At 35.9% G+C, this 26,630-nt stretch overlaps 1 protein-coding gene across 1 annotated transcript in view; it reads left to right on the forward strand.

Moving 5' to 3' along the window:
• Positions 1–26,630, forward strand: part of CTNNA3 (catenin alpha 3) — a 1,732,244-nt gene that overhangs the window by 1,279,010 nt on the left and 426,604 nt on the right. Inside the window, exon 12 of the mRNA XM_025397086.1 lies at positions 3,490–3,494. Within this exon, the coding sequence (XP_025252871.1) occupies positions 3,490–3,494 (5 nt within the window). The remainder of the gene's footprint in view (positions 1–3,489; positions 3,495–26,630) is intronic.

The raw sequence follows: 26,630 nt of genomic DNA on the forward strand, positions 1-26,630 counted from the left end.
CAACAATATTTTATTTTTGTGCATACCAACAGATGTCTGCCTCAACACAGTGAGCTGCGCATCCAACAGGCTAAGAAAGATGTACAAACATAGCCTTTTAAAAATATGTATTTGAGCCTACTGAATTTACAATTGTGCCCATTTTTGTGGGTCCTGCAACAGTCACTGGTTTTATAATGGAAATGAATCTGATACTGTAGCAATGAAAATTAGGAAAGTATCAAACAATATATATCATGAGTCTATTCTATTTTAATAGATTTTGTTCCAAACATTAAAAATGCTTTACTGAGGAATTTTTAATGAAATTGGGAAGTTTTCAGAGTATATTATAAAGGGATAAAAAGTAGGACACAAAAATAGAGAAGCATATATATCATTTAAAGACAAAACCGGCTACCGTTAAAAGCAGTATTTATTTTTGATGAAATATATCATACATGAAAGATTCCATAATGCTAATAAAATAATTACCCATTTACCTATGGCTCAGCTTGAGAAATAAAACTTGTTTCATTTTTGAAAGCCCCTTTAGTGACCCTCCTTCATGGCCTCCTCCTCCTGCTTCACCACCACAGTCTACCTCCTCAAGATAACCACTAATGAGTGCTTTTGTTTGTTTGTTTATTATTTCTTTTCTTTTAAAAATAGTTTTGCCAGATAAGAATATAGTGCATAATATATAGTGTAGCTCTACATTTTTGAAACTTATAAAATGGAATTATATTGTTAAGTATCTATACGTGGCTTGCTTCTTGCTTTTCATTTCATCCCTATCTTCAGAGTTAAAACAACCCAATGGCACCTTGAGAAGTGAGAGTCTCTGTGCCAATTAGGGGAATTTCATGATAGGATTATTGGCCACATTTAATGACACAATTTGTTACACAGCCCCTTGTCACTCCAAAGTATACAATGGTGTTAGGCTAGATGGGTTTAGGTGAGTTCAAGGCCCTATCGCAATGCAGTGCTGGGAACCACTGTTTTCCTTCATCTTTCAGACCCTATTTGTTGTTTTTGCTTCCTACTGCTAGTCCTCTTCCTCTGTTATGAATGTTCATGCAAAACCATCTCTATCTTCCTTTAAGATTTGGTTCCTCCTATCTCTACCAATTTGTCATACACGTTTGTCTATGTTTTGATCACAATTGTTCATTGTGTATGTTCCTTCCCCACTAAAGAGGCTCTGCCTGTAAATCAATTTATGAAACGAGATACAAGGAGGGAGCGTAGCCCCACAGAGCCCATGTATATCTGAGTCTTCAGTCTAACTATGCTGGGACCTTGTTACCTACTAAGTATAATGAAATATCCCTTCATTTGATACCTACTTGCTTGCTTGCTTGTTGAAATTCTACTCTTTAAAAACGCATCCAAGTGGCCTCTGTTCTAGGAATCCATCTTAACTAAGTAGAATGAAATCCTCCCTCTTTAGTGCTTCCCCTTTTCATTCTGGCATATAGCACTTACTTCATGATACTTAAAATTATTATTATTTTTATTATTATATATCATCACCTCCTAGACAGTAAAATTAAAGTTTGCATGCATGTGAAATTGATATACTTAATGGCGTATAATAGATAGTCACTAAACATTTGCTAATTTGAACTACATTTGTGTTATTTGTACTATAAAATAATTTAGATTTTCAGACCTCTTTTTGTGCAGAATTGTATATGAGAGATCTTTAAGATTACATGATGAAAATTTCACACACTTAATTAGGAAATATCTTACAAAACTCATCAAACTAGGAAGTTGTCTTGATCTTCCCATACCAAATTCTCCATGCTACTACACATGATAGTGCACATTTTTATTTTTATTCATTTATTTTTGTAAATATCTACAATGTGATCATGTTTTTAAGCGTCTACTTGCAGCATATCGTAAATCTAATTCAGGAGTTGAGTTTTGCAACATTTGACTGCAGTAAAATTATGAATATCATTAAGCAATCATATTGTTAAATGTTCCTGAATAAATATAAGATGATATTATTCAGTTTCTAACACTGACTCACAGTTTCTTTTCAATATCTTATTATTTAACAATAAGTGCTCAGGAATCAGATTGTCTACATTCAAATTCCAACTTTATTCTGATACCGTAGACAAGTTATTTAACTTCTCTCAGCCCCAGTCTTCTCATCTGAAAAATTAGAGGAAATACTTACAGCAGCCTCATGGGTTGTTGTAATAACCTTGTACACATTGAATGAAATAGCAGAGCACTTGGCACATAGTAAATTCTCCATACACAATAACTGACACTGGAGTGGTCATGATTATCCTCAGAAAGATTAATTTTTAGATGTGTGCCCTGAAACAGAATGAGTTGTAGAAGCATGATTCACTGAATTCTGCCATAAATGGGAAATAAGATTGTTGGGTCTGTGCACAAAATTATAGACTTTTTTTTTTGTTTTATTTTCAAAGAAAATAATGATCTTTCCAAAGAATCTGGTATAGTATATTGATTTATGTTCACTAGGAAATCACTAAAGAATGGCTGTTTACTATCAAGTTATCAGAAGATTGTTATTTAAAGACTATTTGGTGTTTAACAAAGCTCTTGGATCTTTCCCATAGGATCTGGAGGAGTCCTTCTGTGGATAGACAAGGCTTTGTTTGCCTTTACAGTACACTAAGTAAAGGGGATGTGTAAATAGTGTAAAATTCAGGATACTCAAAGACCAAACTCGTCCCTCCAACTTGTGTTTAATATGTAAATAAACCATTCAGCTACTGGAATCTCTTGAGATGACATTGATTCTGTCATGTGTTACCCTGAAATAAGAGGAAAATAAGCATTTTTCCAATTGACCCCTCAGCAGTTTCTTCAGGGATGTTTTCTCAGGAGCCCCTTTCCAATTTCCCATCATTTTTCAATAAGATGTGGGCATTTCTTCCCCTATATTTTTTTTATGGAGTTACGTTTTGATTTATTTTGTGTTTATTGACTATGGAGTTAGGAAATGTATCTCTTGTCCTTACTCAGATCAATTTGTTCAACATTCTGTTTTTGATTGGGAAGAGAACATATTTCTAAGCTTTGCTTCTTGTTTGTGGACAAATGCTAAGAAGTATAATCAAAATTTCTCATTCTCAGAGTAAATTGAATGCTTCTATCATTTGCCTAGGCAGTGACAGCAAAAAGCAAGCTCCCTTTCCTTTCTCTGTCCTGAATTCTTCCTCTAAGATTCTTGCCTCCTGGTATAGTCTTACATTTCTTTCAGTGGAGTAGCCCAGAATGTTCACAGAAGAACCAATTAAGACATTTTGAAGTATTTAACAAAAGAGGATATTGCAGTTACTTGGGCAGCAGATTCTCAACAAAATGCTCAATTTATGCCTGCTATCTAGAACAATATATACTAAAATCACAGAATAATCCTTTACACTGAATGATATAACTTCATATCACCAATGTCTTACATTGCTTTAATAGAGGAAATGTGATTCCTGTGCAGTTGAAGGGTATTAGCAATTGTCCACTCATTTGTTTTTCTTTGACTCTGTAAACTGCCTCTAAAGAAAACTCCAGGATCAAAGCCATTGGTGATGGGGTGACTGAAAAGCTGGGTATGTGATATTCTGAAGAGTACATGAAGAGTATATTTGCTTTCATTAGTTTTGATTAAGCCATTTAATTGTAAAGTTGCGTTTTGAAAAATGTACTTATGACCATAAAAACACTTTATTTCAACATTCTTGTACGAAAAAACTCCTCAAACTTCTTTCTGCACATGTCATACTCTCTGGAGTTTGAATCCCTTTGGGTATTTTTCTCATGGAAATGATTGCTTTTAAAGACCATCCTGATAATTCAATTTTCTTAAGATTGCAACTGTTGCAAAACAGAAAAGTTAGCACAGTTGTGAAATTTGTGAATGGCTTTGGAAAGAATAACCTGGCTTTTCTTTTCCTTCATGAGCCACTCTCTGATAGCTCTTTTTTCCCCCCAGGTATTTTTGTTAATCATTGTTGCCTGTTAATATTACAACAAAGTTGTCAGTTTAAAACAATACTCATATGTGGGTTTTAGTGGGTCAGAAATCCAGGCATGGCTTATTGTGTCCTCTGATTGGAGTCTTAGAAAGCAATCAAGGTGTCAGGCAGGGCTGTGGATTCATCTGAGGCTTTTTCAAGCTCATTCAGGTTGTTGGCAGAATTCAGTTCCCTGTGGTTGTAGGAGTGAGGGCTTCAGTTTCTTCTTTGTATCTGCCAAAAGCCACTGTCAGCTCCTAGAGACTGCCCACAGTTTTTACTGTATGATTTTCCCAAAAATGTTGTTTGTCTTCTCAATGTCAGCAAGGAAGAGAGAGACTCCATCAGGACAAGAAATATAATCTTATGTAACTAATTGTGAAGTAACGAACATGTAATCAAATATATCCCATCAACTTTTCCATTTTCTGTTTGTTAGAAACAAGTCACAAACTCAGGAAAGCAGGGGCCATAGTGGCCACCTTAAAGGACTGTCTGACATCTGACACATCAGAGAAACATTTAGAATAGTTACAATAAAATGCGTGCCTGAATCTTATGCCTAAACTTTAAATCCCCTGTTACCAGTAGAAGCACCAGGAAATTTTGTTATTTGAGCAGCCAATACAGGGTCTCATCATAAAAGTAGTTATATGATTGTAAACTTATTAAATACTCTATTCAAGTCAGATTCTGGTAGATTATATTGCATCATCAACAAGTGGACACTTGTTGAGTAAATGCTACAGACTATAATGGTGTAGGAGGCAAGACTGATTGTAAACTAGCTTATTTTCCTTATGAAAATGTATGTCTCTTTTTATATATGAATTTAAAAGTAAACTTGATTCTTTCTCAGCTTGAAACCACAATTTACTATTAAGTTGACCCAAATGAAATGACTGATATTCAACTTTTTTGACCTACAAGATAATTTCATATGATTCAACCTGATAGCTTCCCTGTATTGTTTTATACATTCCAGGAAGAATGCTAAATTGTATATACATTATCACATTCAGTCCCACAACCATACTATGCAGTACATGGAAAAATATGCATTGTACAGATGGGGAAATCGAGTCTCAGTGGGATTATGTGACTTGATTATATTTAAGCTAATAATCAGCTAATTATATTATAGGGTTGATAGCAAAATGCAAATCTGCTGCTCAAAGCCTGTTCTTTTAGCCACTATTCTGAGACTGATAACATCGGTTTTATCTAAGAGGAAGTTATTGTGTTTCATTTTTGCAAGACTGAAGAAATAGTAGACAGGAAGAGAAGAGGCTTAAGAGTCAGGATTCCTTTCTGAATCTGATGCCAGCTTGATTGTCTTTCATGATTTGGTATTCTTAGCATTCTTAAGATTGTTTTTTGTCTTTGTCATTCTGTAGTCTTACTAAGATGTGTCTAAGTGTGGATTCATTTTTATTTGTACTGTTTTGGAGGTATATATTATTGCCTCCTCTCTGTGAACTCAAGTCTCTAACAAGTTTCAGAAAGTTCCTAGCTATTTTCTATTCAAATATGGCATTTATTCTATTCTCTCGATTCTCTCGTCCTGAGCATCTGAAAATATACACGCTGGGTAGTCTCATTCTATCCACCGTATTCTTTTCAGGTTTATGTATTTCCAGGCCTTTGTTTCACTGTACTGTAATCCAGATAATTTATGTATATAACTTTTCCAATTCACTAATCTTCTCTTCAGTTGTATATGATATGATGATTCATTCATTTGTTAACCTTTTTTTACACATATATATTTCTTCAATTTTAGATGTTTGGTAGATTCTTGCTGTTTGCTTTTTTTTTTTTTCTTTTGAGATAGGGTCTCACTCTGTCACCCAGGCAAGAGCATAGTGGCAGGATCACAGCTCACTGTGGCCTCTACCTTCTGGGCTCGAGCAATTCTCCTACCTAAGCCTCCTGAGTAGTTGGAACCACAGATGTGGCCACCATACCTGACTTATTTTTAAAATTTGTAGTAGAGATGGACTCTCACAAAAAATGTTGCCCCAGCTGGTCTTGAACTCCTGGCTTCAAGCAGTCCTCCCACCTTGGCCTCCCAAAGTGCTTGGATTACAGGTGTGAGCCATGGCATCCAGCCTGTTTGACTTTTAATAAGACATAAAACTTCCTTTAACTTCAGTCTTTTCATAAATAAAATGGAAATGTGGAAATTGTTACTACCTCAGAAAATCACTGGAGAATTAAATCATTTAATATATTGAAATTCTTATTAACTGGCCCATAGGAAATGACATATATATTTTTTCTACTATTTATTGAATTTGCCTGAGGATTATTTTTGTTTTCTGATTTTATGATTCCATATCTCTATCTATATCTATAGACAAAGAGAAATACTGTATTAGATCACTCTAGTACATGAATTTTTCAGGATCTAAATCTGATATTTGTTGTTGGATGCTTTTTGTGGGGCATTATTTTCTTTCTAGAGAAGATTTATATTCACATCTGCAGATCTCAGACCACTTTGGCCCCATTCCAGGGTCCCAAGTATAATCAAGATTTTTAGTCTCTTTCACCTCAGTTTTTCTACTCCTTAAGTCTAGATGCCCAGTGTCTTTCACACTTGGTTACAACTCTTTCCCCAACCTAACACCTTCAATGAGTTTCTTTACTTGCTGAGAGCCCAGACATGTGATAAAAATAAAGTTTTATGTAAGTTATTAGGTAATTAAGTAAGTTATTAGGATCAAGTGATTAGAATTGTCTATCCCACCATACAGCTGCAAGCAAAAGTCTCTAATCCAGTCATTACTGATCACACACAATTATGTTGGGAGATCAGTTACCAAACAAGTGTTTCTAATTGTTATAAATATACTTACTATTCGGCCAGACGTGGTGGCTCACACCTGGAATCCCAGCATTTTGGGAGGCCAAGGCAGGCCGATCACGAGGTCAAAAGATTGAGACCATCAAGGTCAACATGGTGAAAGCCCGTCTCTACTAAAAATAAAAAAATTAGCTGGGCATGGTGGCGCGTGCCTGTAGTCCCAGCTACTCAAGAGGCTGAGGCAGGAGAATTGCTTGAACCCTGGAGGCAGAGGTTGCAGTGAGCTGAGATCACGCCACTGCGCTCCAGCCTGGTGACAGAGCGAGACTCCATCTCAAAATATATATAAATATATATGTATACTTACTATTCAATTTAATTTGCTATGTTGAAAATTTAATTGAGGATGTATTCTGCATTCTTTCTAACATGAGGACAGAAGGCGATGGTTTCTAACTAAGTATTCTTTTTTTTTTTTTTTTTTGAGACGGTGTCTCTCTCTGTCACCCAGGCTGGAGTGCAGTGGTACGATCTTGGCTCACTGCAACCTCTGCCTCCCAGGTTCAAGCAATTCTCCTGTCTCAGCCTCCCCAGTAGCTGGGACTACAGGCACATACCACCATACCCAGCTAATTTTTGTATTTTTAGTAGAGACGGGCTTTCACCATACTGATCAGGCTTGTCTCAAACTCCTGACCTCAGGTGATCCACCTGCCTAGGCCTCACAAAGTGCTGGGATTACAAGTGTGAGCCACCACGCCATTATTTCAGATGTGGGATATTTTAAGATGATTCAGAAACTTTCTGCTGCTTTCAAGAATTTATGCATAGCTTGTCATTATAAAGAGGGACTTTTCAAAAATTATTTTGCTATTTCATGAAGAACTCAACCAAGTAATTCTTACCCAAGTGAAATAACACCTTTATTCTTTAAAATCATACTGAATTCCCAAGTTTCCACCTCCTTTGAGTACAGTTATTCTCAGAAATAAATTGTTTACATTTATTTAGAGAAAAAAATTAAAACCCTTTAGAGTCTTGAAAATTGTTTCAAACTGCCATCTATACTGTAATTCCCTTCAGAATGAAGTGGTAGAATAATGACACAGAGGAGCAGAGTCCATCAGCCATTCACACTGCTTGATTTAATGCTGGTCATCAAAGTCAATATGGAAATGAGCGCTTTAATGTTTGAAACCTTTGTTTCATATTTTTCAGAGGAAACATGGCTTTGGGGTTTTTTATGATGCTATACATTTTCCAGAAGCCATTTACCAATTCTACTGCAATGGGCCAAATTTGCTATAAACTACATTCTAGCCTTTATTGTGTCTCCTGGCATCTTGCTTTGTTCCCATCACATATTGTTTAGTGACAATATTATCTTAACACAGCATTTGTAGTTCAGAATGCCAGCAAAATTTCTATGCCTGAAAATATCAAGACTATGCCATATATATTTTTTTTTAATTTACGAAAAACCTTTACTAAAGAGAAGTCTTGCTCCTCTCTTTCCTTAGTTTCACTCTCCTCTATTTTGAAATTTACCTGTGGCTTAGCTTTTCAATATGTTTCCTTAATTATTAAATTAAATATAGTTAATGAAGGACTAGAACTTTTGTATACCGTTTGGTTCCAGAAAGGAAACATTTTTTGCTTTATACTTGTGGGCAAGAAAGCATTCATGTTTGGATTTGTATACACTGGGGATGCTAGAACCAGGAAGGCAGGAATATGATAAGGCCATGGTTATACCAACTGGCTTTCTAAATCAGATGCCTCTATTGCCAGTACCATTGGTCAGTTCATCTGAAGGATGTTTCCTTCTACAGAAATCATAAACTTTCACAAAGAGACTGTTTGGGTTTGGGACCATACAGAGAAGACTTTAGATCATAAGGGTAGTGGTATCTAATTTAGGTTTATTTAAGTAAACAGTGGCAGGAATTTCAATTTTTTTGATTTTTTATATTAGAAATATACAAAAATATACACTACAGGCTGGGCACGGTGGCTCATGCCTGTAATCCCAGCACTTTGGTTGGCCGAGGCCGGCAGATCACCTAAGGTTAGAAGTTCGAGACCAGTCTGGCCAACATGGTGAAACCCTGTCCCTACTAAAAATATAAAAATGAGCTGGGCGTGGTAGCACATGCCTGTAATCCCAGCTACTCAGGAGGCCCAGGCGGGAGAATCACTTGAACCTGGGAGGCGGAAGTTGCAGTGAGCTGAGACTGTGCCACTGCACTCCAGCCTGGGCAACAAGGGCAAGACTCTGCCTCAAAAAAAAAAAAAAAAACAAAACAAAAAAACAAAACAAACAAACAAACAAAAAAACACACACACACACACGTAGAACACAATACGATCAATTTTTTTTTTTTTTTTTTTTTTTTTTTTGAGACAGAGTCTCACTCTATTCCCCACAATGGTCTTGCTTCCCAAAGTGCTGGGATTACAGGTATGAGCCACTGTGCCAGGCCTACAATTAATTTTATAGAGACTTAGAGGAAGAGTAAAAATTACAGAATTTGAAGATTGAGAGGGCTTGTCTTTTTAAATTGATTTAATTGACAAATAATAATTGCACATACTTATGAGTACATAGTGATGATACATATAATGCATAGTGATGCACAGAGTAATTAGCATATCCATCAACTCAAAGATGTATCATTTCTTTGTGTTGGGAACACTCAATATCCACCTTCTAGCTATTTGAAACTATATATTATTGTTAACTAGAGTCATCCTAGAGTGGTGTAGAGCACTAGAACTTACTCCTCCTATCTAGCTGGAATTTTGTATCCTCTAATAAATCTCTCCCTATCACTCCCTTCCCCTGACCCTTCCCAGCCCCAGTATCCTCTGTTCTTTTACTTCTATGATATCAACTTTTTTTTTTTTTAACTTTCACATTTGAGTAAGAAAGTGTAGTGTTTAACTTTTTGTTCCTGGCTTATTTCATGCAGCATAATGTCCTAGTCCTCCAGTTCTATCCACGTAGCTGTGAAAGACAGGATATCATTCTTTTTATGGCTAAATAGTATTCCATTGTGTATACGTGTCACATTTTCTTTATTCATTCACCTGTTGTTAGACACCTAGGTTGATTTCATGTCTTGCCTATTGTGATTAATGCCACAATAAACATGAGAGTGCAAGTGTCTCATTGATATAATGATTTAATTTCTTTTGGATAACTTAACAGTACCAGGATTGCTGGATCGTATTTTGGTTCTATTTGTAGCTTTTTGAGGAACTTCTATACTCTTCTCCATAGTGACTGTACTAGTTTACATTTCCACCAACAGCGTGTGAGTTCCTTTTTCTCCATATTGAGAGGGCTTGTCAATGTGCCAGAGACTTTAAACTCTGCCAATGACTGGTTTTGCATCTTTAGGCCAAGTGCTTAAACTTTTTGAACTTCAGTATTCATATACGTGGAATGGTGACCTCATGTTATATATTGTTGTGAGAATTAAACAAAATAAAACAATGAAAAGATTCTTAGTGCCCTTTGGACTAAGTTAGAGCCTTTTGCACTAAGCACATAGTTTTCCATCAGCAAATATTCCAAATAATTCTTTACATATAGTGATCACTGAACAAATAATATGACAAAATAACATCTTCCAAAAATTATTGAATATTAAGGAATAAATTCAGAATATTGAAGAAGAGAAATCCTGTGATGTAGCTTATATCACAACAGTACCTAAAGTAGTCCATTCCTCTTGGTGAATAAATGAAGGAATTAATGAATTATATGACCGACATTTTTAGCACAAAACTAATTTCTTTCCTTACACAGATATGTTTATAATGAATGTTATATGAGAAGTTCTCCTTTATTGACAATCATAGTAAGCAATTGATATTTCATATGTTCTATGCAATATTGTTTTCTAAAATCTTATTGACTATGTAGAAGATAATAATATTTGCGTACAAAGAATGTTTTCTCTATCCTTCCTCATTTTTACTTTAATTATAAATTTAAACCATCTTGAAATTTCATAAGTTTAAATATGTGTGATTTGGAATGCTATCATTTGTAATTACACACAGTTTTCTAAATGAATAAATGGATGTATTTTTCATGTCCTCAATTATCTATTCATTTACTGCTCTTTATGAAGTTCCTGATATGTGCCAGGCGTTTTGTTGGGCTCTGAGGAAACAGTGATGATGACATGATCCCAGCATTTAAAGCCAGCACATTTTACTGACATAGTCAAGAAACTTGGTTGAACACTAAATGCTAAACACAGTTTAGACTATTAAAGTTCATTGCAAAAAAGAAGTGTAATTTTCTAAGACCTAGATGAGGACTAACACATGCAACTAAGAATCAGAAAAAATTGAATTAGAATTAGAATATTGAAATCGGTATGATCTTGGGTAAGTTATAAACCATCCTTGTATCTCAAACTCATTATCTGTAAAATAATTTGTTTTCAAAAATTATATATATGTACATATATATACACACATAATGATGCCTACTTCATGAATGTGGCATAAGTATTAATCTTCCTGCTATGGTTTCTGAAGACTGTCTATCCCATTTCCATATATTGTTCCCCCTCTGAGGATAATACCCGGAGAATAATACAAACAGTAGAACGCAGCCCCCTAACCAGGACACAGACTCAACGGCCATCCCCAAATTTCTCTCAAATTAGGTTCATTTAACCATGCATCACTTCAAAAACCAATATGAAAAGGTAAAGGCAAAAGTAATGATACATTTTAATGTCTGTGTGTTTACATTTGTTTTCTTATATTTTATTCTGTGACTCAAGAAGATAACCCCAAACAATTGTGCATAAAGAAAAATCTAGACATGCAATTTACTCTGTCCATTATTTCTGCCAACTTTAATAATAACTACTGATGAGCCACACATTTAAGATATACAGCCTAGGAGGCATATGTATATCCAATTAGTCCTATTTCTTCTTAGAACTAAAAATACTCTTTTATTTGTAGTTTTAATAGCTTAATTTTGCTGATGTTATAATTTGAAATGAGCTGAGTCAAAGTAGCCTCTGACACCAAAAGATACCGGGTTTTGCTTTCACTGAGTTTATTTAAGTCCCTGATTATCTCAAGTTACAGCATGGCAAAGAGACTATTTTATTTGCATTTAGTAAACTTTCAGAACGTGTGCAGTTTTGATAGCTTATAATTTACTAGAATGAGGGCATAAAGAAATTTGATGGTTGCTAAGATGTTTATGGTTTCTTGAAAAGAGATTGGTTTTATCATCTTGTTTTATCTTCTTTTAACTCATCCATGAGAATGTTTGAGTCTCAGAAAATCATCCCTGACAATCACCATGAAAGGAGGTAAGACTCTTAGGATGATGATACTTCATGTCCCTTAATCTATATCCACTTACCCATTATAAAGACATTTAGAGTCTGTTTCAATGTTAGACAGAGGTATATTTCTTAATCTGATTCCATTTAGCATAATGCTAACTTCTAAAATTCTATTAAAAATATATTATAGAGACAGGAGCATAATTTTTACTATATATTGAGTCTGCAGATCTGAGTTCAAATTATACCTAAAATAAAAATAATGTTACCTTTGGATATTACTTCACCTTTTTTCCCCCACATTTTATTTATCTATTAAACAGGGGTAGGAATATCTCATCTGTATATCTCTCAGGATGGTTATAAAAATTAAATCTAATAATGTATTTTAAATTTCTCATCAAATGATAAATATGAGATACTTAAAACAATATCTCTAATATTATTTCATGTATTGAAATATGAATAACCATAATTACTGCAATTGCTTAACAACTGCTAAATAGGGTTAGTAGTAATGAATCTTGTTAGAATAGAATCATGTAAATAGTATAGGCTATGGTCTTCAGACAGTAATATTTAAAATAAATATGGGAAATTTCTAAACATATATACACTCTACACTATCTGTCTAGTGGAGGGCATAAAACAAACAGCTCTACCATCTCTAAAATTAGAGTTTAGATTTTAAGTTTTTACGTATAACCACCCAAGGGATTAGCTGTGTCTCCTTGACCTCTCTAACTCTCTGATTCTCAATTTTTATCTCTAGAATTGGTATCTGCAATGGAAAAATTCAGTAGTGGAGCTGACAGTTTGTATACTGAATGTGACTTTTTGGATGCTATAAGTATTGTTTTGGAGATGTAACGACCTATACTGTAAGTCAAGAAAGCTAGTCAGGTAAGGGAAGTTGAGTTTCTTGAGTATGTGATGACAGGCAAGAGATGACAATTTAGGCAAGCACTAAGTGTCAACCAAGACCCACAAATATAACCCTGTCATTTTTTATTAATATGTAACAGGTGTGTACAATCCTGGGTAATATTAGTGTATGTATTATTAATTATGAAGTCAAATGAGTGTTATGCATGAGGGATGTCTGCAAAGCTCCAGCCACTGGGCTGTATTTCAGAGATGAAATCCATGGGATTCTAGCAAGATAAATCCAGCAAAGTATGGGTATTAGAAGCAGGGAACCACTCAAGAAATCTGACAGTAAAGAATTCAATTATTGAAATGAAGTAGAAAACGGTGACTTAATCTCATTGGTAAACCAGAAGTCTAGTTACTAGAATTAACACAAGGTCAGAGCTGGATTATCAATAAGATTAAATAAACTATGACCCTTCTGAGAACTGATTTTTAAAATTTCCTTTTCACTACAGGAAAGATAGGAATTGGGACATTAGAATGCAGTCAAGTAGCAGGAACTATCCGTAGTGCTATCTGTAGAAATAAAAGGAATTTGGGGGTTAGGAAACCAAGTAGGACATGAGAATCAACCCTGGCTGAGCTTTTAAAATCTTTCCTTTACTGTCTTTATCTATCTTTTTATTTTAGCTTAAAATTGTTTATTTCTCTTTCCCAATTTCTTCTTTTAATCTTCTCAAAGAAGAAATTTCATAATTGGTGAACCTATTACCTCTGCTGATTTATAAAAGATTTCTAAGATTTAACAGACTTTTATGTTTATAACATAGAAATTAAAGTTTGATTTAGATATTTGCAGAAGTGTCATATTTTTCTCTCCTTTGCTTTGGAATAAATAAATGATTTAAAAATTATTGTTCTTTTAATAGCTAGCTAAATTTTTTGTTTTACTCTAATCCCTTATTGATTCTCCCATGTGTCGGTTTCTGTCAATTAATAACAGAGATTAATTTTAAATAATCACTTATCATGTGTTGCTCACTGTGTTTAAGAATGCATGTGTTTCATGTGTGTTAGCTACATTTAATTCTCTCAACAAAAATACATAGATTTTTGTTTGTAGAGCTAGATGCTAATATTATCACCTTTAGAGATGAAGATACTGAACACAATCTCATTGGCAACATCGATTTCATTATTGTATAATAGTTCCCTATGCGAATGTAGTGATTTACTTCACTACTTTTCTTAAAGAATTTAGGTATTTTTTAGTTTTTCCATTGTAAACAATGGCAAGGATTTATTATTTATTTATTTTTATTATTTATTTATTTATTTTGAGACAGAGTCTTGCTCTGTCACCCAGGCTGGAGTGCAGTGGCACGATCTTGGCTCACTGCAACCTCTGCCTCTCCAGGTTTAAGCAATTCTCTGCCTCAGCCTCTGGAGTAGCTGGGATTACAGGCACGTGCCACCACACCCGGCTAACTTTTCTGTATTTTTAGTAGAGATGGGGTTTCACCATCTTGGCCAGGCTGGTCTTGAACTCCTGACCTCTTGATCCACCAAAGTGTTGGGATTACAGGCGTGAGCCACCGCACCCCGCCAAGGATTTATTTTTTAAAATTATTTCGTGCATAACATTTTCTTCTGTAGTTAAGATAATTTCTTTAGGATAAATTTTCACAGTATAAATCCTTGGGTCAAAGGAAATAAAAATTAAGGGTCTTGATGTTTTGGACAAAGACCCTTCCAATCTGCTGACTTCCAGTTTACCTTCGGAACTGTGAAATCACAGTAAAAACCTGCCTCCCTGATCTTTGTCTCATTCTTCCTTGCTTTTTCCTGTTTAGGTTTTCATTCCCTTGTGTATTCTGTGTTGATCTTATTCTTGCACTGACTACCTAATCTCCATTAAGCTTTCAGTCACTAAGTTTGCATCCTTTTCTTTACTATCAGTTAGTTACTATGTTATCTCTTTAACTACTGTACGTTCCCTCAGTAATTAATAAAAAGAGACCTTTCCAAATGGTGTAAGCTCTTTTTGAGGCTTATTCTATGTATCATATTCACCCATTTCAAAAATAAAAGTCAGTGATTTTAGTATATTTACTGAGTTGTGCAACTATCACCATAAGTCAGTTTTTGAGCATTTTCATGACCACAATAAGAACACTTATGTCTATTTGCTATTAATCCTTCCGACCTCCAGGCCCAGGCAATGGATTATCTACTTTTGGTGAGTTTAAATTTGCCTTTCCATGACATCTTATATAAATGGAATTATGCAATATGGGGTCCTTTGTAACTGGCATCTCTCACTTAGCAAAATGTTTTGAGGTCCATCCTTGGTGTAGCATGTACCAAAACTTGATTCTTTTTTATGGCTGAATAATATTCCATTGTGCAGATGTACCACATTTTATGTTATCTATTCTTAAATTGATGAACATTTAGGGTTATTTCTATTTTTAGGCTATTATAAATAATGCTGTTATCAACGTTTCTCTACAAGTTTTTACATGAACATATACTTTATTTGTCTTGGCTATAGATACCTAGGCTATGCATAACTTCATTTATCTTCATCTTATATAGATACCTAGGAATGAAATTGCTGGGTCCTGTGGTAACTCACATATATATTCCACTTGAGGGACTGCCATACTGTTTTCCAAAGTGGCTTCACCATTTTATGTTCCCATCAGTGGTGTATAAGTTTTCTTCATTTCTTTACATTCTTGTCAACATTTATTATTGTCTAGATTATTTATTATGGCCATCTTAGTGGCTATAAAATGACATCTCATTAGGGTTTTAATTTGTATTGCCTTAATTACTTTTGATGTCGATCAGCTTTTCATGTGCTCATGCAACAAGTTTTTAAATCTTTTTTGAGACTGAGTAGGGTAATGATTAAGAATCTGAAGTTTGAATGTAATCAGACCTGGTTCAAAGTCCATGCTTCCTCTTACCACCTTGGGAGGAACACCCTGATCATCTTGAGCCATAGATTTCTTTCCATTAAAGAGAGCAGCACAATACCTGACTCATAGCACTGTGGAGGATTAAATGATGTAATGTGTATAAAGTGACCAACTGATTGGACAAATGCAGTAAATAGTAGTTGCTATTTTTCCTAATAATTGTATCTGTATTTATCCTTTTGAGATGCTTAAAAGTAGTAATTCTCGGACTCTTTGGTCTCAGGACTCTTTACACTCTTAAAAATTACTGAAGACTACAAAAAGCGTTTGTTATGTAGATTAAATTTATTGATATTTGCTGTATTAGATATTAAAACTGACATTTTTAAAAAAATTGTTTACAAATTTATTTTTCCAATAACTATGATAAACTCATTAGAAGTTAACATAAACAACATTTTTATGAAAAATAAATACATGTTTAGAAACAAAATAATGAGAAGAGTAGCATTTTTTTACATTTTCCAAATCTATTTAATGATTTGGCTCAATAGAAAACATCTGGATTCTCCTATCTGCTTCTGCAGTCAATCTGTTGTACTGCACTTCATGCAGCCTCTGGAAAAAATCCACAGTTAACTCCTGAGAGCATAAGAGTGAAAAAGGCAAATAAGGTCTTAGTATTATTACAAAAATAGTTTGACTTTAGACATCTCCTGATGTCTAAAGGCCTCCCAGAGACCTTGGAACACTCTTTGAGAAGCACTGCTATAAGAGTTATGAGATAACTTTTCAACCCCATTAATTAGGTCCTGTTTATACTCAGCACTATATTCAATGTGAATGAGTTTGGACTTATTTTTGAAAAAATTATTGGAAAGTAGATGTATGTGAAATTTTTGGAATATTAGAAAAGATCGTCAAATTACAAAAGTAGGGAATTGTAGAATAGACAATGTTACAAAAAAATAGTGTGTGAAGAAAGACTATTGTGGGTCACTGGGAAATTCTTGTGGGATGTTAATGAGGAATGTCTTAAACTATGCAATAATTCCTGGAGGATAGAGAGGGTCTTTAATAGGTTATTAACTCTTTGCAATTCTTTTTCCATAAGCATATATTCCAAAGTTATTATTAAATGACTAGACAAAGGGTGACAAAATTTGGGGTAATCAAATTAGGTAAGAAGAAAATATGTGCTTACTTCTCTTTCATATTTCACAACCGACCAATGAATTGGCTCTTCTATATTTTATTTTTGAGCTTGGAATCATGTCCCATTTAACCAAGCATGCAGTATTTATTTGATGGTAAAGATTCAATTCCAGAATATCATATGAACATTTCTTAGGAAAAACAGCAGGAGGAATAGCTTGTAATATGGGTCCTTGTAACTCAGTAATTTAATTTACAGTCCAATTACTTGAGCTTCATGACTTACAGGGTATTATATAAAGTAAATAAAGTTTCTTCAAAATTAATTTTTCAGTCTGAAAACACTAGAAACTTTTCAAGTATATTTGATATAACTCTATTTCTGTGAGATAAAGTATTAAATTGTTCTCATCCAAGTATGTGTGATGCACATTCACTCATTCGCCCATTGTTCAACTGTTCATTCATTCTTTCATTTGTAGTTTGACATACGATAGTACTTTTGTAGTAGGTTTTGTTTTTTTTTTTTTCCCTGAAACATGTTCAAGCCCTAGGGTTTCAATAGACAGAGCTAAAGACTGGTGCACCAGGCAGTGCCACATATTATACTCCATTATAGACTGTGATGGTTAATTTTGTGTTCATTTGAGTAGGCCACAGGGTACCCAGGTGAAACATTGATTTTGGGTGTGACTGTAAGGGGTGCTTCTGGCTGAGATTTGCATTTGAATCAGCGACTCAGTATAGTAGATTGCAACCCCTGCAATCACCCCTGCCCTAGTGATTGGTATCATCCAATCTGTTGAGGTCCCAGAATAGAGCAAAAGGTGGAGGAAGTAAGAATTCACCCCTCTTTGGCTGGGCATGGTGGCTCACCCCGTAATCCTAGCACTTTGGGAGGCAGAGGTGGGTGGATCACCTGAGGTCAGGAGTTTGATACCAGCCTGGCTGATATGGTGAATCCCTGTCTCTACTAATAATACAAAAATTAGCAGAGTGTGGTGGCGCACACCTGTAATCCCAGCTACTCAAGAGGCTGAGGCAGGAGAATTGCTTGAACCCAGGAGGCAGAGTTTGCAGCGAGCTGAGATCATGCCACTGCACTCCAGCCTGGGCAACAAGAGTGAAACTCTGTCTCAAAAAAAAAAAAATTATATAGATGTGTGTGTATGTGTATATACATATACATATATGTACACACACATATATATGTGTGTATATATGAATTTACCCTTCTTTTTCCTGCTTCACTGCTTGAGCTGGAATATCTCATCACATTTCTCCTGCCCTTGGACTGAAATTTACATTATTGGTTCTCCTTGGTTCTCAGACCTTCAGATTTGGATTAAATTATACCACCAGATTTACTAGGTCTCCAGCCTGCAGAAGGCATATTGTGGGCTTCTCAGCCTCTGTAATTGCGTGGGTCATTTCTCATTTATGTACACATAAAATGGTTCTGTTTCTCTGGAGGACCTGAGTAATACACAGACTTAAGTAAAATGGACCATGACATTTCAGGAAAGAAATCCTGTGATCATCAAGAAAGACTTTTCTATGGACAACAAGTCTGAGCTGCATTGAGTTTAGAAGGAAAAGTGAGACTTTCCCCAGGAAATAAGGAGTTGAATTGACAAGGATTCAGAATGACTTATAATGGTAGAGAAGTACCATAACATCAGAGCTAGGTACCCTTCAACATGCTCAGGTGTCTCGTCTTAGCTGCCACTTGATACTGCTTAATCCAACAGTTAAATATGATGTATCCCTAGGTTTGAATCTCACATCTGCTACTTACTAGGTTTATAACTTGGGAAAATGATCTAAGCCCTGGCTTGCCGTTTATAACATGACAATAATAATGCTCACCTTGAAACTTTCTTATCAGGATTGAATACAATATGCTAAAAGCCATCAGCACAATGTGTAACACTTAATAGGCCTACAAATGAAAGATTGTTGTCATTGTTGATTCTTACCCCCTAGACACCTACCTTTTGGCAAAGATCACACTTGAAATACTATCAGCGTGGCGCAATGTCAATATTAAAAGAATGGCTATCTGAGAAGGTGATGTTAGATTCCCATTATTGACATTTTCTCATTGGAAATAATTTTCTTTTCCATATTTCAAATCATCTTTCCTGAGTAAGTAACTGGTATTTCTCTCATAAAATGATTGAAGGTAAGAAACAAACAGAGATGACATCTTAGTTATCATGCAAGGTGACATAATAAAATGAGAAAAAAATACATAGTGTTTATAAATTGACACATGAAAATGTAAAATATGGAAAATTATTCTTGATACAGTTTTAAGAAAATTTATTTAAAAGCCAATCACAACTCTGTTTACATTCTCTTTCTAAATATCGATATACACAATGAAAGAAGTTTTAAAAATCACAGGGTCCTAAGAATTGCGCTTGGAGATTTTTAAAGGAAGAGAATAAGATTAGAGATAATGTTTTCAAGGGAAAATGGATATGATAATTGATTCTAGAATGCAAAATTTGAACTACAATGGCAGAGAAATATATGCCGCATGTATAATGAAATTTCAGGAATTTTTCCCCCGAAGGACATTTCTAAATTCTTTAGATTCTTAACACCTTAATGTATCTATTTTAGCATGGGTAGTGATAAACAGTTGCAATCTCAGGATCATTTTAAATATCCCAAAAATATTTTTTGACATAGAATGAGAAAAGAAAGTAAATTTTCCTATCAAATTTAGGATTTGCAATAAATGGCTGTTTTCCTACTGTGAAGAACATCAGTTCCTTATGTAACACAATTTATTCACTGTATGTGTAGAAAATTGATAGCAGGAACATTCCTATTTGTCACATTCACAGTTGCCAGCTTTTAAACTTTTAATTTCTTACTGTTACTTTGCAATTAAATTTAGTGTCGTTGCTTTGAAATAAATGCTGGGTCACATTCAGTTAGTTGGATTTTGACATTGTTTTCCAAGAGTCAAGAGGTGGCTGAAGTTCCTGAGGGCCTAAAAATAGTTCTGAAACAGAAGTGTACACCCTAGGGGCTTGATTATCTTTGTGAGCATGCAATTGTATTTCAACACAATTAGCTGCCTAACTGTTTGACTAAACTTTTCTATGTATTTGCACATGTAAGTAATTATGACAGAATTAAAATCTGAAGAGCTCTCTGTCTGCTTACTTTGTTTTCCCTTATGAATAAGACTAAAAATATATATTGAAAAGAATTTTATTTTGTAAACTCATTCATTGAATGAACAAAATATGACAGGATTTTTAAAAATTTATTTCTTACCTCCCCCCACAAAAAAGGAAGATAATAGAGACTATGAGTAAACAAAAATAACTTGCAACAATCTTCTAGCACCCTTTCTGGTCTGATCTCCTGCTACCCCCAATACACACATGAATTTAATGTACATATATTAATATGAATTTATAAATATACATTAACTTAGTATACACTAACAATTAATGCCCATTAAAGTTCATCTTTATTTATAGTTTCAGTTTATATATTTTACCCTTAAGTGTATTATTTTCCTATAACTTAAGCAGCATTTTGTACACATTCACTTTTTATATGACTCATGCCTTATATACGTACACTGTGAACCTAACTCTGAACACATTTAATACATGAGTTAGTGTACTTTTTGAGTATGAATCTGCCCTTTCTACCAATCCCATAGATGGAGGCCAAATTGTAAGGTATTTATAAGTACTACCTGTGCCAAATGTCGAGTAGCATCACCTGCCTTATGTGAAACTCTTGGTAATGTAGATGAAGAATGTGCATAAAGACTGATGAGAGCATTGTAAGAGTGAAGCATAACATGTAGATCAAGTATTAATGTCCTTTGCTTTACCCATTCCTGCTGTTTGATACATTCTCCTTTAAATGTCAAAAGGATCTTCTAAATTGCATGGTCAAGTATCTTGTAACCCAATGTAGTCATTTACACCCAAGTATTACTTTCAAAATGTTAAAGGCCACTCTGTACTTGTATTAGTTGGATTGAGCTTGTTCATTTTACAAAATTCTGACTCAGTTCTCTAAAGTTTGCATCAATTACGTTAAACAATGCAGGCTTTTAAAATTGAGTAATCATTTTTATCAGCCATTTTTTAACGGTGGCTCTTTTCATGCATGGTTAAGTGTGATTTTAGCTGTTAAATTCTTCTGCTCAAATGAAATAAGCATTTTAATTCAGCAATCTGAAAATCATCAATAACAGACATTGCCTTGCCCTTTTGCTCTCCCAATTTACCTAATCAGTTCTCATTTTTTAATGTGAGCACACAACTATTTCAAACAGACAATTGTCAGTCCTAGATTTAATTATCTCTAATAGCAGGACCCCATTTAGAATCCCTTGGTACTTCTTGTGGCTAAACAGCCTCAGAGTCAAGAAGGCATTCCTTATGACTTGGTTAGAGCTGCACTCTTTGCCTTTAGATTTGCTTGCAGGGGAGATGTAGAACAGGTGAGCATCTTCCTCAGAATAACCCTTCATTGTCTTCATTGAAAACAATTATTAAGAAGCCCATTGTTGGCCAGGTGCAGTGGCTCATGCCTATAATCCCACCACTTTCAGAGATCAAGGCAGGAGGATCCCTTGAGCCCAGGAGTTCAAGACCAGCTTGGGCAACTAGGGAGACTCCTCGGCTCTACAACAAAAAGAAGTACATTATTTTTTCTGCAGGCAAGAGATGAACAACTCACCTTTATTCTTCATTCCTAGTTTCTATTCTTTGAAATGGTAGAATCAAATCTGTCATTCAAAGTTTTGCACACAGAAGTTACCCAGCACGTTTTTAATGTTTCTTTTTCTTTTACCCTTTGATGTACAGAAAACAGTGAATACTAAACAAAAACCAATAAGCATGTAGCTGAGGGACTATAGTCATTCCCGATTATTGTAAGTGTATTTGCACTCCTACCTCTTGTATACCTATTCTTATTTTAATATTTGCTTTTGGTCCCAAAAGACTCATGGGGATTTCTGTGATAATTTCTGAAATTCTTCCTCTGTGTAGCTCCCTCCTCTCTGGAACACTGCCTCACAAATCCAGCTATCCCACTCTCGCAAATTTGACCTCTCTCCACAGCTGAGGAAGACTGCCAGGCTCTGTTTGGGTTTATTTCTCTGTGATTTGGTCCAGAAAATATCTCCAGTGTTTTATTGTAAAATTATGATGGCTCAGATGTTTGACAGGGCATCTTCATTTGGCTGTGCTTGGTTCTACCTTAGTTCTTTTTGAATCTCCATATCCAGTTTAAGCATGATGATAAACTGATTGAATCAAACTGAAGGCCAGCCACCATGCATCAGGTTAAATGATGGTTTCTCAGAGCATCTTGTCATCATGAAACGGAAGAGTTCCCTGATACCCCTTGCAAGACGTGCAACAGGGTTGTGGCTCACTTGTTCAGTTGCCACCACTGCTCAAACCCCTTGCAGGAAGGGGAGCATGCAGTCGGGCAGGTGCAGAGACTGAGGCCAGTGCTTTGGGCTCTGGCCCTCTGGTAGTGTGGGTGCCTACAACCCCAGTGTTACAATGCTGTCTTAGCCTTTCTGTCTGCAGATGGCTTTAAGTGTTAACCAGTTCAATGGACCCTCTGCCTTTTTGCAAGGGCAGAAGGCCAGCATGACAGCTTTCTGTATCCTGAGCTCTTGTCCAGTGTCCTGGAAGAATTGGATCACACATGAGACACAGTCTCGCTCTGTCGCCCAGGCTGGAGTGCAGTGGCACGATCGCAGCTCACTGTAACCTCCGCCTCCCGGGTTCAAGCAATTCTGCCTCAGCCTCCCAAGTAGCTCGGACTACAGGTGCACGCCACCACACCTGGATAATTTTTGTATTTTTAGTAGTTTCACCATATTGGCCAGACTGGTCTCGAACTCCTGACCTCATGATCTGCCTGCCTCAGCCTCCCAAAGTGCTGGGAATTCAAGTGAATGTGAGGTTTTATTGAATGGTGGAGGTGGTCCTCAGTGGAACAAATGGGGAGCCAGAATTGGGGATGGAGTGGGAAGATGATCTTCCCTTGGAGTTGGGTCGTCCAACAGCCAAACCCCTCTCTGACCACCCCCAGCCAAACTCCTCTCAGCACTCAGACATTCCCCCCTCTTCTCTCCTTCTCTGCTGTGTCATTCTGCTGTTCATCTGCTTATCTTATCTCCTCATCTGCTGGTCTGTTCTGGAGCCTGGGGTACAGGATAGGGACATGGCCAACTTTTTGGGTGCGAAAACAGAAATGCCTGTTCTCATTTAGGGCTGTGGGTGTCCGGGCTTGAGGTGAGGGCTTTGCTGGGAAACCGCCCCCTTTTTTTTTTTTTGAGATGGATTCTCCCTCGTTCACCAGGGTGGAGTGCAGCGGCACAATCTTGGCTCACTGCAACCTCTGCCTCCTGGGTTCAAGTGATTCTCCTGCCTCAGCCTCCTTAAGTAGCTGGGACTACAGGCGCATGGCACCATGCCGAGCTATATATATATATATATATATATATATATATATAAAAGCTATATATATATATATATATATATAAGCTATATATATATATGAGCTATATATATATATAAAAATATATATATATAAAATATATATATATATATATATATATATAGTATTTTTAGTATTTTAGTATTTTTAGTAGAGACAAGGTTTTACCATGCTGGCCAGGCTGGTCTCGAACTCTTGACCTCAGGTGATCCGCGCCCCTCATCCTCTCAAAACGCTGGGATTACAGGCATGGACCGCCCTCTTCTACCCAGTATTTCCATCTCCTGTTCATATCATCACAATTAAATGGAAATACAAATAGCATGTTAAAAAAATATTAAATGCAACACTTGATGATTAAGCACATTTGGTTTGAATTCATAAAATAGATACTCAGTGTGGCAGTTTAATTTATTGAGACATTAATTTGTATTTTGTTCTTAATACTGTTGGAATTACATTTACCTCCTGTATCATTAAAAATATTTTTTTAAAAATAAACCCCGTAATGCAGTCTTTTACCTCAGAGGCTTTTGTGCTGCAGGTTTAAAGCAGAAGTTACCAGATACCCATAAGCCAAATAACTCCTGACTTTTGTTTGTTCAGGTCTGGGCTCATTTATGGGATTTATGATGCAACAGTTCTGACAGGATGGGAGTGCTTGGATTTCTAGGAAAGGGGACTAACTAGAGACTTTCAAGGGCTTATACCAGACTGGTTCTAGGTTCTTGAGAGAGTGGAGGTTGAAAAGCAGCTCTCTGCTCCCTCACAATGCCCTGGGGAGCGTTGTATCTAGTGAAAAGTAACACTAAATACCAATGTTTTGGCCTCCAGTAAGTCACTGTATTTTGGCAAAAGTCTCTTTGCCTAAAGTTGACACTTAAGTGGAGCTGGCAACATATATTCAGCAGGATTCTGGTTCTTCCCAAATGTCCAGAATGGAGATACTCCTTCTGCCAACTCCCTCCTGCCAACCAGGATTTGTTCTTTCCCTGGTACTTTTTTGTTTTGCAAGACTTTGTGTAGTCTCTTCTCTGCATTTACAGCTCAGTCAAAGATTCCAGGAAATCCGTATGGAAATTTCTGGAACTCTTTTACTGCCCTCTTCTCTGGTACAATGCCCTACAGATTCCAGCTGCCTCACCTCCTCCACCTGAACTTTGATCTCTGTCTCTTCAGCTAAGTGTGATTGGCATGGCCTGCTTGGGTCTCCTCTGCCTGTGTCTAAATTTAGAAAGTGCCTCCAGGCAGAAATCCTGGGCAATTGTAGGACATTCCTCATTTGTTCCACTCCTCATTGCAAACACAGTTCCTTAGTGTCTGTTTTCCAATGCCTGAAAAGAGCTGTTGCACATATTTTTCGAGTTTTCCAATAATTTATGGCTGGCAGGCTGATCTGCTACCAGTTATTCTCAAAGCCAGAAGCAGTAGGGTGATATTTTAAAAACAGTTATAAGTGGGTGATTCCTCTGCTTAGAGCTCTTGAATGGCTTTCCACAGCACTTAGAAAAAGATTCAAAATCCTTTGTGAGGCCTGTTCTCAGTGTGTTCTGGGCCCTATCTGCCAGCAGAGCTTCATCTCAGCCACTGTCATTTTCACCCACTAGTCTACCCAGTCTCACTTTCAGTGTTCCAGGGTGCTGCGCGCATTCCCAAATCAAGACCTTTAAATGCCAACTTGGATATAATCCATCTGACTCATGTGTCCACTCCTGAGCTATTCAATTGTAGATGACAGTACAAGGCCACCCATCTTAGCCTGGTCACTAGGACACTCGTATAGCATACGCACATTTCCTTGGCTTCAGCATAAAGAGTATTATTTGGAGCTTTTTGGTAGCAGTGGACAAATGTTAAAATATGGAAAATTTGTAAAAGTTTATTGTAAACACAGTACTTTGGCAATAGAAAGTACACTCAGAGTTGGCCGGGCACGGTGGCTCACGCCTGTAATCCCAGCACTTTGGGAGGCCGAGATGGCTGGATCATGAGGTCAGGAGATCGAGACCATCCTGGCTAACACAGTGAAACCCCAGTCTCTACTAACAATACAAAAAATTAGCCGGTCACGGTGGCGTGCGCCTGCAGTCCCAGCTACACGGGAGGCTGAGGCAGGAGAATGGCGTGAACCCAGGAGGCGGAGCTTGCAGTGAGATTGCGCCACTGCACTCCAGCCTGGGCGACAGAGCGAGACTCCATCTCAAAAAAAAAAAAAAAAAGAAAACACACTCAGAGTATAAAAATATGTTATATCTTTGTTTATGGAAACTATCAGTATTTTGAAATTTAATTCTTGGCATTTAAGTAGTTACCATAAAAGAGTATTCATTGCAGGTTTTCAAAAATATATGCAACTAATTATATCTAGTAAAATAATACATTTAAATGAAATAATAAATAGAATTGTTGATAATAACTTGAATGATTCTAAAACAGGCTAAGAGTATATTTATTAGTTTCACTTTCTAATTTTATCTATATTTCACTTTAATTACACAGTTAAGTTACTTCTTAGGATTTCCACCAAGTCCAACCCTTTTCTACCTCCAATCTTTAAATATCAGCAGCCCTCTAAGGTATAAATTTACCTTTAGTTTTTATGTTTCATTCGGTAACTTAATAGAATGGACAATCTTGATCCCAATGGAAACATGACTTTTCCAAAATTATGTTTTGCAGAAAGTTCTTCTAACATGTTATAACTATTTTATATTTCAAATCTATATCTTAATTTTTACCTATTCAACAAAGATGGTCCAACATAATTAAAAATCATTGATCAGTTGTGTACAACCTGGACTTGGGCTACCATGTAAAACTCAAGGACCACTATTCATATCATAATCTATGGGAATAAGGACTCCTGAAGCTGTACAGAGCATAATCTGGCTGACTATTTGTGATGGGCGTTGGTCTGGAAGGCAAAGTTATTGCATTTAAAGAGAGAGTGATTTAATTGCATGTTTGATGACATAATAATAAATAATGTTAATATGATTTTTAAAGGTCAAAATTTTGGAAGCTGTTGATAATA

This window comes from Theropithecus gelada, chromosome 9, assembly GCF_003255815.1.
Source record: "Theropithecus gelada isolate Dixy chromosome 9, Tgel_1.0, whole genome shotgun sequence".
NCBI classification, from domain to species: Eukaryota; Metazoa; Chordata; class Mammalia; order Primates; family Cercopithecidae; genus Theropithecus; species Theropithecus gelada.